At 32.1% G+C, this 20,071-nt stretch overlaps 1 protein-coding gene and 1 long non-coding RNA gene across 2 annotated transcripts; both read left to right on the forward strand.

The window, feature by feature from the left end:
* Positions 1–3,254: 3,254 nt before the first annotated feature.
* LOC128177148 (uncharacterized) lies at positions 3,255–5,191 on the forward strand. Its single transcript, XR_008242813.1, has 2 exons — positions 3,255–3,528; positions 3,725–5,191. It is a non-coding gene; the product is annotated as an uncharacterized LOC128177148 (long non-coding RNA).
* A 6,256-nt stretch (positions 5,192–11,447) lies between these two features.
* On the forward strand, positions 11,448–16,048 carry LOC128178949 (cytosolic iron-sulfur assembly component 2A-like). Its single transcript, XM_052846387.1, has 5 exons — positions 11,448–11,586; positions 13,105–13,266; positions 13,973–14,022; positions 14,481–14,526; positions 15,053–16,048. Exons 1-5 carry the CDS (start codon positions 11,523–11,525, stop codon positions 15,145–15,147), a joined length of 417 nt encoding a protein of 138 aa, XP_052702347.1. The 5' UTR covers positions 11,448–11,522; the 3' UTR covers positions 15,148–16,048.
* Positions 16,049–20,071: the final 4,023 nt, after the last annotated feature.

A 20,071-nucleotide genomic window follows, 5' to 3' on the forward strand; every position in this document is an offset into this window, starting at 1 on the left:
TATAATAATAATAACTCTAAAGCGCTTTACTTAAAATAATGGTGTACAATTACATTACATGATTAAATTAGACAGTTAACAAGCATAAAACATGATTAAAATAGATTAAGCAGTGATAAGATTAACATTACTTTAAAATATAAAATCAGGAGTCCTGTACACAGATATTAATAAAATGGATTTTGATGTCAATCATAAAAGGCTAATTTAAACAGATGAGTTTTAAGTGATTTTTTTAAAACCGCACAAATGTTGTTCGTGCCTTAGATCTTCCGGGAGACCGTTCCTCAGTACAGCAGCACTAACGTCAAACCGCCTATCTCCATATTGTTTTGTGCGGACACTAGCTATAGGTTGGGCAAAAAAATCTAGAATTTTCGAACCGCAATGTCCGCATAGGAACATATAATTTTGCTAGGTCCTGTATGTATGATGGTAACGTCCCGTGAAGTGCCTTAAAAACAGTCACAAGTAGCTTATACTGGATTCGAAATTCCACTGGCAGCCAATGAAGAGACATGAGCACAGGGGTTATATGATCATGCTTCTTTGTCCTTGTTATAATCCCGGCGGTTGTATGCAGTCTTGACAGGTAGCTCGAGCTCTACCCATACAACAATGCATTTCTGTAATCAGGTCTAGGGGTAACGGGTGAACACACTAAGGTCTTGCAGGCAAAAATTTTTGAAGAGGCTAAATTTGAGGCCAGGCCAAAATTTGGGGCCAAGCCAATTTTGAGGCATAGAGTGAGGCCAGGCCAACTTTGAGGTCAAGCCAGGTTTTAGAGTATGCCTCTGAAAACTTCCATAAAACTGTGTTTTGCACTCTGTCAACATCCGGTGCAATGGTACTCTCATTCCAAAACGAAAGTTGGGAATAAATTAGTCTATTCTCTTTTGAGAAGTGGACAGGCATAGCCTACATCCACTTCTCTTCGCAAGCCCTCATATTTTGATTCTGGAAAACGTGTAAATGTCGGAACCAAAGACGGTTTACGCTTCGACCGCTGTTTCGACTCCAGTTTCCCTCAATTTTCGTACCAAACCTATTATTTCTACACTTGAAACAATAATGCATCCATATATCACATACAAATCAAGACTAACCCGCTGTCAAATCATTTTCTCAATTTCTTCATTCCGGGTTTAAATTATGCGATCGCTCGCTATGGGAGGTTTAAAAAGTAGAAAATTTAGAGTCGGAAAAAACGGAAAATATTGTTCTGATTGAAGACATTAGATAAAAGGTGTTTTTATTTTAATTAAAAGAGGTATAAAGAATGGTTTTACATTCTAAGACAAATAGACAAAATTCATACGATTAAATAAATAATCATGTCACATAAAACAATAAAAACCCTTCATTTTAATCTTTCTTGTATGCTATATTAATCAAAATTCGTTTTAATGTTTAAAAACAGTTGTAGAGCAAAATTTGTCACCATCAGAGATGCTTAAAAAGGGAAGAAATATCACTTTGTATTTTTGTGACTCAGTATTGGTTTGTACATTGTAAGATTAAGTTGATCAAGTAACGTTTTTGACATTATTGTCTTTATTAGGTTTCCAATTTTATCCGAAACACAAACATTTAATCTGCGCTGACCTAGATAAACAATGTGATACACAAAATTTAAACCCGGGATGTAGAAGTTGAGAAAATGATTTGACACCGGGTTAGTGATGATTTTTTTGTGATATATGGATGCAATAATGTTTAAAATGTAGAAATAGTAGGTCTATCACGAAACTTCAGGGAAACTGGAGTCGAAACATGGGTCGAAGCGTAAACCGTCTTTGGTTCCGACATTTACACGTTTTCCAGAATCAAACTATGAGGGCTTGCGAAGAGAAGTGGATGTAGGCTATGCCTGTCCACTTCTCAAAAGAGAATAAAATTAGTCATCCGCGTATTTCTGAATACATTTCCCTCAGAAGAATAATATATCTAATTTTATTATGTATAAAACAGTGTTTCCAGTTGCTTTTGGACTAGCTATAGGAGTGCTGTACATGTGGTACTTTTTAAAAAAAGGTAAAACTATGCTCATACAAACCAACTATAGGCAAAGTTTAATAGCAAATAATTTATCCCATCGCCATTTAGGACTTTTATTATCGCAAAATCTCAGCTGGTCTGAATACATTGATGGTATTGTAAACTCTGCATACAAAAAATTAGGACCTTAAAAAAAACTTAAGTATAAATTGGGTAGAGAGCATCTCTCTAAATTATACATTTCATTCAATAGACCTACCCTTGAATATGCGTCGATTGTGTGGGATGGCTGTTCTGTGCATGATGCAGACAAACTTGAAAAGGTCCAATTGTGTGCTGCACGAATTGTCACTGGGTTGCCAATTTTTGTACCAAGGGAAGCGCTTTACTTAGAAACAGGGTGGGAAATTTTACAAACCAGACGATACATCGCCAAGATGAAAACTATGTTCAAATTTAACATGGGGAGTCTGCCTGATTATTTATGTGATATTATTCCTAACAAGAGGGAAAATATATCGCGATACAACACACGAAACAAGGATCAGTTTAATGTTCCTAAGTGCAGGTTAGATTTACTTAAAAAATCATTTGTACCTAATGCTGTCAATCAATGGAATTCACTAAATAAAGAAGCCAGAACAGCCACCCCAATCAATATGTTTTGCAAACATATGCCTAAAGTTACGAAACCCCCTATTTATTTTTCCTTTGGTAAACGCTGTACCAACACTATTCATACAAAGCTGAGACATAACTGTGTATTAAACTATGATCTTTGTAAACGTAATATTATAAATAATCCGTTGTGTTTATGTGGTCAAACAGAAGATGTGTATCATTTCTTTTTTTCTTGTAAAAAATACTGTAGAGCGAGAAACAACATGTTTGATCAATTGTTTATGTTAGATTTAGTCAATATTGATACTGATTTACTTTTATATGGCAACAACAACCTTCCTTTACATATCAACAAAAGCATTTTTGCTTCTGTACAAAAGTTTATAGACGAATCCTTGAGATTTAAATAATATTTCTTTGTGTATATCAATATTTTCTTTTGTTCTATATTCATATGCATGACAACTATTGTTATATTTATTTAAGGAGAGGAACTTGTGAGTTGTTAGAACTTTTATCCTCTTAGCTAAATGAGCTCGAGGGTCGTTAAATCAATGTGCATTGCTTAAATATGTAAATTTATTTTTATAAATTTACACGCAGGTTCATCCGTTAAGTCAATTAAAACTGGTACACGAAATACCAAACAAGAAGATCAAGAAAAAGCAGATAGTTCTGTAAAAAAATCTGCCCAAGAGCCCGACAATTTACAGGATAAATTTGACCCAGCCGATGGCAATAGACACAGTGCCACAGTTACTAAACCAAACAGGCAGGCTGCTCACTGTAATGAAAACACTACTTTGCTATATGATAGAATTGACAGCGGAAATTTGAGGGAGCACGATGTTGAGGAAGATTTTGGTCCTTGTAATAACCAGGACACTGTTTCGAATCAGCCGCATTCCGGTAACCGTTATTATTTTTTTGTTTGTAAATTTTTCTTTATTTTAATATTAATTCAGACTGAGTAAAACACAGTTGTAAAGTAAAGACAATTTAAAATATTCGAAGATACCTCTCTAAAAATCTATACAAATGCACTAAAAAACCCTGAAAGAAGAAACAGTTGAGACATTTATTTTGTTGTTTTTCTTTTCTACAGAAAAGCATGATGGCTTACTATTGTATGCTAAAGAAGACAAACCCTTGGTCATGGATTTACGTCAGAAACTGGTGTCAAACTTGGGCGAATACATTGATAATCTAAATATTGTTCTTTATGATGAATTCGCTCCAGAAGTGCAGTCCTATTTTAAAACAACCGGGCAGGTGTTTCACAGATGCAGATTCTTGTTTGTAGTGGTAACCTCCAATTTTAGAGAAGATGATCTAATGAGGTACCAACATGAAATTGCTTTTATGGATTCAATTAGAAATCCAGCCAGCAAAGAAAGAGTTATTCCTATATGGGCAGAGGAAGGTTCCCAAACTATTTTGCCTGAACTTTCTGTACTTAGGGGAATTGAATATGAACGTAATCAAGTTAATATTCAAAAGTTTAAAACTACCTTCGAGTATGGTAGGAGAAAAATCCATTTGTGAAAGCGTGTTTCCATGTGTACTTAGATTGAGTTATTGACGTTTCATTAATGAGGTAATTTGTGTAACAGAAGGAGAAAAAGAAGAAGAATGTTTAACATACAGTGGCATTTGCCTCTTGTCTCTTATATAATACAAAATTGTAAGCTGTGAGAAAGAATTTACATGGTTGTATTATCATTCCTGTGTTCTGTATTTTCTGATCCACTAAGATTTGTATGCATTTTCTCATTTTGTGCTTGTTTTGTTCAGTAATGATCAACATCAAATTCAATACTTTGTTATTAGGTCATTATGTACTCACACAGAACTTGCCTGTGCTTCAACTCAAACATTTTGTTTTCTTTTTGCACTTGTTTATAATCCATGTCTACTAACTTTTAAATAATTTTTTTCTTGATGTAATAGTTTTTTGATGGTAACTGATGATCACAAAAATGAATTAAGAGATTTAATTTAAATATGTGCAATGTACGTGTATATTATGCCTTTGTCCATGTATCTGGGTATATATCATAAGGAAAACACAATTTAGACCATGTAGGTAAACAGGGGAAGATTCATGTGTGTCCACTCTTTTAACATTATATTAGACAAAAGATAAAATTAGCCAGTTGGCATTCTTTTATTTCAAAGAGGCAATTTCATTTAAGATTTTTAAGAAAACATATTTATTGTAATTCTGTTATATGCCGGTATATGTAAGTAATTGGATATGTTGAAAAAAGTTCTATTTCTCACAGTAAAGAGATAATTGAAATGTATATATATTCCTAATATAAAATCCGTTTACGAAGTTTTTATCAACAGATGTGTGTAAAAATTAACATGTTCAAATCTTGGAAGAACTGCAAAAACTACAATCAAAATGTTTATAAATTTTACTTTGTGTTAAGGGGGATGTGCTGTCATCTTTTACATTTGAGAAGAAAACTGTAAAAATTTCTTGAACTGGCTTGTTTATGTCGAAAACTTACTAAAACTGTTGTCAAAAGATACAAAAGCAATAAATATGACGTTCAACATGTTATTTTGTATGTTAATTACGCACAATAGGGCAGAACAATGTATTTTTAAATCACTTAGAAATGTACACATACAGACATATTTAAGATTTAAAATATGAAAAAATATGAAGGGAGGTCACTTGTGTCCACTCTACGACCATTTGTTGAGAAATGGGTCAAAGCTTGGTTAAGGTAGCTCCATACTCGTAAAATTCTCTGAGGAAAGTTGAAAAACCAAACTGATTTCGACTTAATAGACTTAAATGTCATCAATTGTTAGAAAAAATATACATGTCATCACACTTTTTGAGATGCCAGATAAACATAAACTAAAGCATATTTTAGCATTAGAAAAATGTATTTTTTTTTGTTAAAAGTAAAATCTTGTAGGCAGAAATTTGTTTTTCTTGTTTAATTTTAATGTCGACTTTATCAGAAAACTAAAATTACAAAAATATTTTAAAATTAATCGTTGAAATTAGAAAAACTATAGCATTTAGACATACAACTAAGAGAAAAGTCAGAAAAAGAGTTATTTCCCCTTTGCATAGATAAAATATATAAAAATTTGGAAATTTAGTATAAAATTAAGTGCGAAAATATCTTGAACCTACCAATAATTTTAATTACATCCATGTGATTATATGCACATAAAATAAATAAAACTATCTTGCACAATTTTTAAAGAATTCAAAGTTTTACAAAAACATGTGATGTCACAGAACACTGGATCTACTTTTGTCTCAAATGAGGATATCCTATTCTGAAAATGAGTCTCAAAACCCATCAATTTGCACGAGATATTTTTGTCTGTGTCTATGAAGGTACATTGAAGTTATATTTTCATTGAAAAATATATGTAAATTTTGTATTTATGGAAATTAATTTTTTATCCTAATTCTAAAAAGAATTTAACTTAATTTATACTCATAGAATTAAAATAAAACAATTGGAACTGGTATAGAGATGTCTGTCACATTCAGTCCAGATTGATTTGAATTGACATTTATTTTATCGATGAAGCAATGGCATTTGAGATTTCTCCTTCTTCTGTTTTGTTATTCTGTTATCTAGTTTATCAAATGTGTTTAAAAATGTTCTCGTTCTCAAAGTAAAGATCTAATTGTTTTCCTTGAATTTGTTTTCAAAGTTTTTATTCACTGTTGTATGTAATTAATTAACATGTACAAGTCTCGGGAGAATGCGGAAATTGCAATCAACTATTTAAAAAATTCACTTTGAGTTAACAACGGCAAAAATTAAGCTTCATGAACCTCAGATAACTACAACTTACAAACAAATGTTTTGTCTAGTATACAGTAACTTGTAATATATGTTAGTGTTGAGGTTAAACCCTACATTTCCTTATAGTGATATTTTTCATAAAAGCGCCGGGTTTGGGGCCCTTTTCGGTCGCTTCTGTTGTGTTTATTTCTTAAAGGGGCATGGTCACGATTTCGGTCAAAAAATATTTTCCCGATTTTAATGTTTACAATGCTTCAGTAAGGCGTTTTTAATAATTTCGAGAAATATTCAAACATCTTCTTCTTACGAACCATTAGGCCAGAAAAGCTGAAACTTGTGTAGAAGCATCCTCAGGTAGTGTAGATTCAAAGTTGTGAAAATCATGACCCCCGGGGTAGGGTGGGGCCACGATGGGGAGGGGGGTCAAAAATTTTACATAGGGATATATAGAGTAAATCTTTTAAAAAATCTTCTTCTCAGAAACCATTACGCATGGAAAGCTGAAACTTGAATGGAAGCATCCTCAGGTATTGTAGATTCAAAGTTGTGAAAACCATGACCCTCGTGGGTTCGGTGGGGCCACAATTGGGGGGGGGGGCAATTTTTTACATCGCAATATATTGGGTAAATCTTTAAAATTCTTCTTCTCAAGAACCATTTCGGCAGGAAAGCTGAAACTTGTTTAGAAGCATCGTCAGATAGTGAGATTTCAATTTTATTCAAATCATGATTCCCGGGGGTAGGATGGGGTCACAAGGGGGGGGGGGGGAGAAATTTTTACATGTACATAGGAATGTATAGAAAAATATCTTTAAATCTGTTTTCTAAAAAAAACATTTGCCTACAAAAGCTGTAACTTTAGCGATAGCCACTTCAGATAGTGTAGATTCAAATTTGTTCAAATCACAATCCTAAGGTGTAGTGTGGGGCCAAATTGGGGATTCAGTTGTACAAAGGAAAGCATCATAATTATTAAAAATAACTGAAATGTTATTATATATGCTTTTACTTTCATGCAAGCATTTTTATACCCGCACTTTCTAGAGAAAATTCGGGTATATTGTTGTTACCCTGTTCCGTCCGTCCGTCTGTCACGTTTTACTTCCTCAAACTGCTCTTACATCTTATAAACCTCCTACATTTTCAACAGTAGACAAATCATCTCTTGGAATATGTTTTAGGGTATCCAATAGATGCGCAATAAGGTTTCGGAATTTTCAATTTTGTCCTGGGGTCATTTAATGGCTGAAAAATAACGTTTTGTTTTGTTTTTGTTTTTTTACAAAAAAAAATTGGTTTCAAAAACGTCATTTTTTTGCATTAGCCAAATGATTGTCTAGAATATGATTTGGGGTGTCATATTGAAGTGTGACAGGTTCCAGAATTTTTGTTTTATTAAGGGGATCAGTGGGCAACAAAAAATGACGTTTTTTTGCAAAAAAAAAAGTATGGATCCCAGAACTCCTCTTAAAACTTTTGGAGTAGCTACGCCATCTCTTGGGATATAATTGGGGCTTTCCTATAGATGTGCAATAAGGTTTGAAAAATTTAAATTACATCCAGGGAGTCAAATAGTAGCCGAAAATTGACGTTTATCAGAGAAGACAGTCTAACTAGATACAAACATGAAATAGCTTTAACTGACTCCATTAGAAATCCATCTAGGAATGAACGAGTAATCCCAGTAGGAGCCCAGAATTTTTTGCATGAACTCTCTGTACTAAAAGGCATTGATTATTCACGAGAAGAAGTTGACTTCCGGATGTTCAAAAATGTATTTAAACATGGCAGAAGAACAATAAATTTGTGAGGCTATATATTGTTATAATTAATTAAGGTGATAGATAAAGTTGTTGACTTTTCATAAGTATAAGATAAGTCTATGCAACAGAGAGAGAGAGAGAGAGAGAGAGAGAGAGAGAGAGTTCACAGTTGGAATGCATTTTGATTAAGTCCAAATTTTTGGGGGAAAAGGGTACATTTTCTTAAACACGAAAAAGATTTACATGATTTTAAAAACATACATTGTCAGTTGGCTTTTTATATTGTGCATAATTGTATTCCATAAGGAAGAATATGCTGGTATCTGTCTTTCACGGTTCACAGTATAAGGACTTAATTTCCTGAATCCGCTGTAATTTTTTCTGTGATCTTTCATTAAGTGCTTGTTTTTGTTTTTTTTTTTGTTTTTTTTTTTCCTTTTATTAAAATCAAGTTCATTCACATAATCATTATAACATCATCACCATCATCATCATCATCATACATCGCACATTTAGTGTCTACAAATAATCACCTATATCGTGGTAAGTATCATTTCTAATACAACCAGTCATTTTTAGAACAGTATTTTGCATACACAGATTACTTTTCAAACTAAATAAGAGGTTTTTCTCTGAAATTTTCCCATCCTTTAATCTACATTTCATCTTATAATTATACATACTAAAGGTAATAAAAGCTATTAGATTGTTTAAAAGCAGTGTTTTGTCGCTTACTTCAGTATAGAATCCAAGTACAATAGTTTTCCAAGTAACATCAAATTTTAGAAAGGAGCTGACTTTCTCCCAGATAGTCTTGATAATTTTACAGTCATATAGTAAATGTTTATAATGTTTTCTTCATCTTCACATATTTCACATAACGGGGATACATCTTTATTCCACTTGCTTACATAAGCATTGTTGTTCAAAATACCATGTAACAATTTATAGTTAAATTCTGATATTCTTTTCTCATACATATTCTTAATTTTATACATATATACATTTTTCCAAATATAACTTTCCGTAATGTTAAATTCCACTTATTCTCTTGAATAGGTTTATGAAATTTCGTAGTAATAAAAATTGCTTTTTACATTTCTTATTGATTCAACAACATTGTTACAAAATAAAAAAAATCAAGTGCTTGATTTGCACTTACCAACATCAAAACTGTGTCATTAGGTAATTTTGTATCTTACCAGGGCTTCAACTCAAAACACTTTTTTTCTCCTTTTGCCAGTGTTTATATTAAATTCCATATTTGCTAACTTTTTAAAATGTTCTTTTTGACAAATAGAGGGTAAAATTGATAAATAATTGATAATTGATAAATAGAATATGTTCTTTTCAAATAAGGGTCGTTTCTCCATCCCAACATATAGAGAAGAGGTGGTTAGGATTATTTTATTAAAATAAGACCTTGCAGAGAAATCAGTCATTTATTTAAAAATATTTGAAGAAAATTCAGTCACTTTACGTGGCAACAAAGCGATCCATTGAAGGTTTAAATTTTGATGTGAACCTAGCTAGCAGTTACGGGTATATTCATGAGGAATTTTCTTTTTTGATATCAAGTAGTCTCTTATAATTTATTACTTGTAACTGAGAAAGTTACAGTTTTGAGAATTTTCTAGTCTTCTTATTATGATCAAAAAGGAATTTTTGAGAAAACTGATATGGAATTTTGCCAATATAATTATATATATGCCATGACAAGACAAATATTGGAAAATGTAATATCAATATTAAAAAAAATTGATAAAAGTAGATAGTTATAGCTATATTGAATGAATGAAGGTGACTTTGTATTTTCCTGGTGATTTTTTTATTTTTGCAAAAGTAAACACAGTTACATGCTTTTGATTTTGAAAAATGGATGGTGGAAGATCATATTCCATTGTTAATAAAATGAAGTTCTCAAAGAAAATTAATTTTATTATGAGGCTGGATTGTTCTTTTTTTTCTTTTTGTTTCGAAATATTGGTACTTGGTACAAGCATCATCTAACTGATATGAAATTGAGAGATTTTAGCATGGATTGGTCTTTTGGGAAACCTTTTAGGGATAATCATTGCAGATCGAAGCTGAGTTAACAAAATTGAGAGAGGGTGAGATTTTTAGCATGATATTATACACAGATTTTTAAAAGTGTCTTGTTTTAAAACTTTACAGTATGATATCTAAAAATTAGGAAAATCTCAAACGACAGATTGCAAAATAATGCCCATATTAATAAACTGTTTCAGAATTAAACGGGATGCAATTAGAATTTTGTTTTTAAAAAATTAGACATAAAGTCGTTGCACCTGTTTCCCTTGATCTAATCAAAATTAGACTTACACATTGCACCTCTATTATCGTACTCCCAAGTCATGAATTTATGTTGTGCTCTTCTCTATATGTAGACAAAGTGGATTAGAAACACTTGACTTGGGAAAAGCTCATAATACATGCACTTTATCAATCAAAATTAGATTTGTAGAATTATTGCCCCTCTGCAACAATGATTGCGATATAGTGTATCGTAAAGGCCTTATTTGATTTCAACAGTTGTGGCCTACGGTACTGTTGAAATTTTCATATTAAAGCATATTATGATTATTCAGGCAAATGGAACTCGAAATCATTATGATTCAAAAGAAGTTTTGAACAGATATAGAATGTGGTCTCCACATTGTATATTATGAAGATCGAGATACAAGCTATAGGTGATTTCAGAAGGCGTATTCGGATTTCCATGTTCAGTGCGGTGCGGATGCTTATATGTAATGCATCAGTGCAGGCACGTAGCATCGTTTTTGAAAGTGGGGGGGGGGCAGACCCATCCAAAAAATCTTGACAAGCAAAAAAAAAAAGAAAAAAAAAAAGGTAAATTTAAAGTTTCCAAAAATCTTCAAAATCCTAATCCGTGAGGGGGGGGGGGGGGGGGTGCGGTTACTTCCATTTCACTACTCATTTCCTTATTTTCATATCAATTTTTTACTAACTTCCAAAAAAGTGGGGGGGGGCAACACCATTATAATTCAATTTTTTATATGTAAATTTTAAAAAATTTGTTGCTGCGAGAAAAAGTGGGGGGGCCAGGCCCCCCCTGGCCCCCCCCCCCCCCTGATGCTACGTGCCTGCAGTGCCAATCTGCATATATATACACTGTTCATAGTATATCACTGTTACGTCGATAAAATTTTATAATTTTTTTTTTATCAGAAATGTTTTAAAAATAAGTCACAATTTCGGGGAGGTATTAATATATCGGGATCGGTCTGTGAATAAAATTCACTATAAAGAACTGAAAGAACTCGGATGGAAAAGCACAAACCGGATTTAGCACGAACGTTTTGTGATGTCTGAAGCATTTGAAAATGACGATAATGGAGATTTAAAACAAATGAGAGAGTTAGTTTACGGTAAGTTTTCTTTCAGGTGCATAATAAAGCAATAGCGTTTTGTTACCAAATTACCCGAATTTCCTCTATAAAATTTGCCAATATGTGCGGATACTGTGTTTATGTGAAAAATAATAAAAATTAGCCAAGGATTTCATTATGAAATTGTTCCTGTTTTAGACTGAATTGTTTGCCTTTTGGCTAATACCAAATGATCTGGTGGTAGGCATTGGGCTACATTTTTACAGCCAGTTCACAGGGGCTCGTCACGAAGTTTTTTCAACCTTTTATATATACCACCTCTATACTATAAAATACACAAGGGAGGAATCAAAACTCGGAAAAATCGCTACCTCCCGATTTCGGTCGCCTCGTATTAATTCTTCTCGGACGTTAAACCCTGCACTCTAGGTATCATTAGATCGGGAAAGGACCATAGTTTTTAGGAATACCTGCAAATTTTAAACATCGGCAACAATTTTAGAAGTTTTCACGCATTTTCTTCCAGTTTACTCTCCGGTGACACTTTCTTCGATCAGATGTTGCGCACCAAATTTATTCATGCGCTCTCATTGGTTAATTTTGTTGATCAAGATAAATCGTACGTTGACTCATATTTTAGAGGGATATTCAAATGATGAGTGAAGAAGTTCTTTTTACGTGGTGAGTATATGTATTAATTTTCATATTTATGTAGAAATATTTTAACCATACCTCGGACATTCGGTAGGACGTGACTTTGTATTTCTTGCATCAAAGCAAGATTGTATATCATTTGAAAATCCCTCTAAAATACAAGTCCTCGTACGAGTTATCTTGAGCAACATTGAATTGACCAATGAGAGCGCGACATCTGATCGAAGAAAGTGTCACCGGAGAGTAAACTGGAAGAAAATGCGTGAAAACTTCTAAAATTGTTGCCGATGTTTAAAATTTGCAGGTATTCCTAAAAACTATGGTCCTTTCCCGATCTAATGATACCTAGAGTGCAGGGTTTAACGTCCGAGAAGAATTAATACGAGGCGACCGAAATCGGGAGGTAGCGATTTTTCCGAGTTTTGATTCCTCCCTTGTGTATTTTATAGTATAGAGGTGGTATATATAAAAGGTTGAAAAAACTTCGTGACGAGCCCCTGTGGCCAGTTCCTGAATTTATAATATTGTCGTTCCTAAGCTAAAAGTTCAATACACTAATATATCATATGCCAATACTACACATGTATGCATCTCCGATGCATTACTATGATTATGAAATGTCTTTAGGTGATCTCCAACCTCAAGACGAAAGACCCAATAACAACTGTCATATTTATTTTAGTCATGGATGTACTTCTCATGATGTATTGGGTATACTATGAATATTAAATTCCGAAGTCCACAGTTGAATTGACCTTAGATTTGATCAAGTTGATGAATACGTAAATTATGTTTAATTTATTAGATATTTTTTATTTATGTTAATGTTTAATTAAATTACATATTATATTTAATGATGCAATAGCTAGCTGAAATGGTTTCTATGTTATATTTTCATTGCAGATCTTATACGGGGAATTATTGATCCTGAAAAACCAGAAACTTTAGAAGAGCTCAATGTGGTCTCTGAAGAAGACGTATCTGTTAGTCGATTAAATAAAGATTACCTGATAAAAGTTGTGTTTGTTCCCACAGTGCCTCACTGCTCCTTGGCTTCTCTCATTGGTAAGTTCGAGTTCCATGGAAAAACAAAGAGCTGAATTGCTAACAGAACTTTATTGTTCATATTGTATTAGGAAAAAGGGAATGCTAGAGCATATAAACTGTGAAGATATGTGGCTAGACCAGGAATCTTAATTACCTGGGACCCCTGTAACTCTAGTCATGAGTTCTACCTCTGACTGAGCTATCCAGAATGATATCCACAGTCCATATAACCCAATAAATATACTTCATTCCTTTTCAACAAAATGTTCCAAATGTGATAATGTTAAAAATAATTACCGTATTTTTCGAAAATTAGGTCTATCCTGTTTATTGGGCGAAGGAGCCCATTTTTAGCCAAACAATTTTAAAAAGTACGTATATTGACTGATCAAGGAAGGCCAAGGCAACTCTTTCAGTAAGAAAGAAGGAATAAGCATATAAACAATGAAAATATCTTGACTGTACCAGAAATCAAACTCCGGCTCCTTTAGCTTTAGTGAAATGAACCTGTTCCATATAGACCCATCTGCTACAATATTATACATACAACACATTCAAGAAACAATAGGTCACCTATAACTTATTTTAACTGGTCTTTCTGTGATTATAAATCTGACTGATCTGAATCAAATCAAATGACATGATAGAAATTATTAAAATAACAATAATTAATAAAAGTTATCAAAATAAGATGTATTTTGTTTTTATTTTTTTCTTTATATAGGATTAAGCATCAGGACAAAACTGGAGACAAGTATTCCTGACAAATTTAAGGTACAATTTGTCATGTATATCATTCCAGGCTCCAGGATCATGAAGGAATCTTAGACTTCAGTCAAAAGTTGTACAGTCTTAATGTCTCTTGATTGAAAACACTGACAATGCTATTAAAAGTGTCTTGATAGTTGATATAAAGTTGTTAATTACAAATTTCCATCATCATGTTATGATAAACAATCATTTTATAACTGACTGAAATTTTGAAGTTTGAAATTGCTCTACAATCCTGAGGCAAGCTTTATTATTTTCATAAAAAGTTTATATGGTATTTTTTTTTGTAGTTTTGGATGCATAAAAAAAATGTAAAAACCCTGCAGTTAGCAAATTTAATAATGAACAGAATTAAGATAATCTTAAGCATAATAATGCAATTGAATAAAAAAGTAGAACTGTGTACAGTTTACTGATTAGCTGACGGTTTACAGTACTGAATTATGATTAAAAATTTACAGCTGGACATTTTCATAAAAGAGGGAACACACGAGACAGCTGATGATAGTAAGTCCATAGTTCTATATTTAGTGTTGTTGAGAGGCAAGACACATGTTTACAACAAAATTCTGCCAAAAGTTAGTTTTTGTGATGAATCATTAAATGAGTAAATAAACCTCAACCAATTTGCTAAAACATGTACTGGGTAATCAACTGTATACACTGTGCTTTGAATGAAATAGAGTTCTTGGGGATGCTTGATTATTTTTAAAGAAACACCCCTCTGTTATTTGGTTTCGTGTTACTGTATCATTGTTATTTAGCTTTCTTACTGAGTTGGTGCTTTTAATTGTGCTTTTGAATGGAAATGCCCATCATCAATTCTAAAGAGATTTTCAGTATCATTCTTTTTCCATTTTATTTACAGAATGTATATGTATGTAAATGTAGCTTTTCATAGAATAATATAGCTAATTCCAGCAGGATGCAAAAAAGAAATCATTTTTACTATTCAGTGATCAGTATACATATTAAGCATGTTGCAAATAAAATACCGTATGTGTTATAGTAATGAACCTCTTTTATCAATTAGTAAATAAACAGATCAATGACAAAGAGAGGATAGCTGCAGCCATGGAGAATCCGAACCTACAGCGGATTGTCAACCAATGTCTGGAAAACTCATGACCTTTAACCTTGCTGTCTCTACAAACTGTCTCATTCAGACCATGGGAAGTGTGGAATTAAGTGATACAATGACAGTATTAATCAAAGTTATAAAAACAAAATTGGAGTTACTTCTCTTGGTTTACTTACATAGACTATGAGAGAACTCACTGCAGACAGTGTGGTTATACTACAGACAGTGATGCTACTTCTCCTGCAGTCTTAATACATGTATATTCTTTTGTCATGACATTGAATTTTGTGTAAAAATGTTGTGAGACTACAAACCGTTACAGCTCAGATTTAATTTATACATTTAGATTTATTCCTTGAACATGCTGAAATATAAGTTACAAGAGTGCAAGAAGTGAAGCGAAGACGTCAATCAAATTCTTAGAAAGACATTAATCTTGTCCTTTGAGTCCGTATGTAATGAGGTATTTTTAATGAAATGCTAGTTATCAATCAAAGTTATTCATCGAGCTCTAAACATTCCCTCCTTTGCAATACAAATTAGAAATCATATACCTTAGAATTGTTCTCGTAATTATTGATAGACGAAGTGTGCATGTGCATCTTGCATGTATATGTACAGTTATACAAGTCTTCTTACTACATGTAGCTATGTAAAGATATCAAAATGTGGAGTATTCTCTCATATTCCATATGTCTTTAGATAATAAAATGCGAAAGGGCATTTCCTTTATAAATCAAATAAACTTTCAAGTTTTAATTTAAGTCGTCCCAAAGAGAAGCCAGCATTGACACATTAATCAGAGGACATTTATTCTGTCCTTGTCACGTTATATAAAAATAATGTACTAGATCTAGATAAATTACCACATGTACATCCATTCGTTAATTTTATAGCATGTAAATTACATTTACACTTTGTTGAATGAAATAAAAAATTGGAACCATCTGTGTTTTGTAAGGAATCGTTCTTTTAAAAAATTACATATTACACTCAAGTTAAAGTAATAAAAAAAATTATTGACCGTGTCCTCAAATCACTTAAAGAAAGTGTGACCCAAATATGAAAGTGTGACCCAATCTTGTTACACACAGATGTTCATTTACTGTTTTTATTTATTTTTAATTTGGGGAGGGGGTAAACATGATCTTCATTAAAATGTGATTAATTCGCAGTTTCAATATTTTCCTAAAAACTTCTGTACTAATTTTGAATTGTTACAGTGTTAAGTCATTGAACTTACGTGCATCATAAATTCGCTTTATTTATTATTATTACGTACCCGGTATTGGCGGTAACCCTTTTCTAGTTTTGACCAGCTGTACCACTTTTACGAGTTTGTTAAATGTGGGTATCGGCATTGTTAATGAGGTAAAAGAAACTGCTTAGTACTCCCTGAAATATGAATTCGGTATAGATATATTATTCTTGCCGCTTGTTGAAAACCCGTTATGTTTTAGTGCAATTGGCTTGAACAGTGCATTAGAATTGCGATGATACATATGTAAATAGAAATAACTAACAAACCGTGGTTTTAAAAAAGTATATATACTGACTTGTATTATTATTTATCGTCATTCTTTGACAAAAAGTATAAAACCAACACAAACCGCAATTACTATACTAATACACTGTATATAAGACCGCGGAACATTAACTGGCAAGATTGGAAATATACAGCTTACGTCAATTATACCCCGTTCGGTCAAAACATTTGATATGGGCGGGAACAAATTAACGCGGACGTTTAAGAAAACATTGGATTGAAACTACCGTTGTACTTCCAACCCACCCCAGCATATCTTATTAACTTGCTTAGCTATATGAATTAAAGCGATCGAAAACATTTTATTTAGTATCAGCAAAGTGATTGTTAAACATTCTATATCATCAATAAGTATATAATCAGCAAGTATGAGAAAACCCCAATTCGGAAGAGATTTAACGCTAAGCAAAGCATAATGATTGTCCGATGACATAAGAATATAAGTCGTCACAAGTTAATGTATAGTTTGATAAACAATTAACGCGCATATCTATACGTACAAACATACAAATATACATGGCAAAAAGACAATTTTTATCTGGGTATAATTTTAATTTATTCAATTAAATTATTCTCTTCTGGGAATAAACCTCGTTTCAACAATGGCCCCACTTAATTGATTTCATACTTGTTACGATTGATTCTCTGAAGTCATCGGACACAGCTTTGCTTTGCGTATTTATAATATCGCTAATTTTGGATCCTCCTATATTTTCTGATTATATATATACTAACTTATTGATGATAAAAAAAAGTCGTTATCAATTGCTTTGCTGATACTAAATAACAGTTTTTCGGTCTATTTAACTTATGCAGCAAGTTAAAAACGTTGAGGTGGATCGAAAATACACTTCCTGGTATAACTAGTTTCAATCCAATGTTTTCTCAGACGTCCGCATGAAGTTGTTCCCGCCCATTTCAAATGTTTTGACTGCAACAGGTGAAATTGACGTAAGCTGTATATTTCCAATCTTGCCAGTTAATGTTCCGCGGTCTTATCGTAAATTTTTCTAATTCTAAACATACATGTACTGTAGTTTCTTTCTTGTTCACCTAAAATATTTACCCCATTCAGATTTGATCAGAATTCGAATTTGCATGATGTACCTTGGTGAAAAGCATAATGTGCACGTGTTTGAAGGAATTATGCCTTACCATTAGTTTAGTACATGTATATATAATACTACAATATACATGTATAAATTTAAAAAGTAACCATTTTCAGTTGCCTTTGGTTTGACTAAACTAAGAGCAGCGGTTCGTGGTCGTTTCCGTTTACATCAAGTCAAACAAAATTTCATAAACATAGGTGATAATTTTGGAAATCAATTCGTTAAAAAAACCCATCAAAAATAGGCGAAAGTACAGATTCTAATATTCATAAATCGTACAATGCAACAGGTGCCAAAACAAGGAAATCTATTTTTATTTTGCTTTTTGTAGAATCTTCCAATTGGCGAAGTAGGTTTATTTCAACACAATTTTATTGTTTTAATATTTTAATTGTAAATTTTTATTTCATTGCTATCGTTTTGAATAATATAGAATATGCTGAAGGAATTGATGCATATCTTCAAGTCCAATTAGAATTTTAAAGTTTATTCAGAATGAGATAATTTTTTCTTACTAGGTAAATTATTATACCTGCATTGAGTTAAACAAAGACACGTGCTTATACAATTTCTCTGCATGTGCATACACGTATATGTGCAATTTAGATTTATTTAGCGTTATACAGGCTTGCGCATGATCCATCAATCAAAAATTTGCTTTCCTAATTTTTTGGAGAACCTTTATGATTTTAATTAGTATTGAATACAACGCCACTGAATTAAATTCCTGATATTTATTACCCCGCATGGAAAATATCTCCATGTCATTTCCCGTAATTTACAACTACGATCCTCCAATGTTTCAATAGAATTCTAGCGGTCCTGTCAAATGGTATGTTTATTGGATGAAAGCGAACATGTAAATCTATTTCTGGGCCCAGGAGTTTCGTCATACTGGCAAATCACGAACCTGCTTTGTCATTCTATTGTTGATTAGATTTTATGGCAGTTTTTTTAGTTTCTTGACCATAAAATGTTTCAAAATGATTTTAAAACCAGACAGATGAATTAGTTCACATGGGTACGATAACATATGAACATGGTTTAGGTTTTCTTTTATATCAGATGTTTAATATTTTTTTTCTTATCAACTGAAGATCACATTAAAAAAATTAAACAATGTATGTTTAGTATAAGGGAATATTCCAAATTAAATACTGAACAGATCATGTTTATATATGAGATAAATTCTTACATTTGAGTATTGAATCATCTTTGCTTTTACACATGAATGTAATCTCGACTCCAAAAAAAAAACAAATGAAAACCGTACATACATGACAGGCGTATATTCAATTTAACATTTTTTAAATTAAATTTTAAGATTGCTTACTTTGTAGGTCTCATGTTTTTAAATCGAGAAGGCATTTGAATTAATTTCTATTACTAATGAACTAAGTGAATAAAGAAAATGTTTGCCTTTTAATATTTCGGAGTCGCTATCTATTATTTCAATTTTTTTGGGACCTGTTATTCAATACGATATATATGTCTAAGATGGTGACAGAATGGAACTGCCATAAACAATATTAATGGTGCATGCTTTTACGCCCGTACAAAATACTCGACAGATTGATGTATGTGTGTTATTCAATGATATAGCGATATATATATATATAGATATATATATATATATATATATATATATATATATATATATATATATATATATATATATATATATATATATATATATATACATATATATATATATATATATATATATATATATATATATATATATATGATTAAAAAAAATCATTTTTCATAGTTTATATACAATGTTCGTCGTCAATGAAGTTATTTATAATCCCATAGAACAGTTGAGATTGAGAACAAAGGGCGGCATATGCTTGTAGATTTATCATAATAAATACGTCCACATGTACTATTGGAGCAGGTGGCATGAAAACTTCTACAAAACCTTCTGTTTGCAAATACATGTATGTTTAATACCTACAGTATGCATAGCTGGTAATATTTTATTTCCTTTTTTTGCTCAAAACCGTAACAATTTTTGACTGTTATATGCTCGTATGTTGGTGCTGATATTTGATACTAACATATTATAATTTTTTATTTTTTTTTTTCTCTGGTGTTTCATTTTTGTTTAGATCTAAAGGTTGGTAGCACTGCAGGAAAATAATAATTAACCTCCATAGCTTATATCGACACAAAAAAGCAATCAACTGTTTACTTTCGCATCTCTCTCTCTCTCTCAGTAATTTTTATTTTTTATTGATCAAAACTCTGAATCAGTATGTTACATATAGATAAGAAGGAACAGCTAATCCTTCCATATATGGAAGATGC

Source organism: Crassostrea angulata, chromosome 3 (genome assembly GCF_025612915.1).
Source record: "Crassostrea angulata isolate pt1a10 chromosome 3, ASM2561291v2, whole genome shotgun sequence".
Taxonomy (NCBI): domain Eukaryota; kingdom Metazoa; phylum Mollusca; class Bivalvia; order Ostreida; family Ostreidae; genus Magallana; species Magallana angulata.

Excerpts from the sequence above, each read along its gene's own strand:
- LOC128178949 (XM_052846387.1), top strand. The coding sequence starts at position 11,523 with ATGTCTGAAGCATTTGAAAATGACGATAATGGAGATTTAAAACAAATG. Across the intron at positions 13,267-13,972 it reads CTCCTTGGCTTCTCTCATTG|GATTAAGCATCAGGACAAAA; the intron begins GTAAGTTCGAGT and ends TTCTTTATATAG. Across the intron at positions 14,527-15,052 it reads ACACGAGACAGCTGATGATA|TAAATAAACAGATCAATGAC; the intron begins GTAAGTCCATAG and ends TTTATCAATTAG.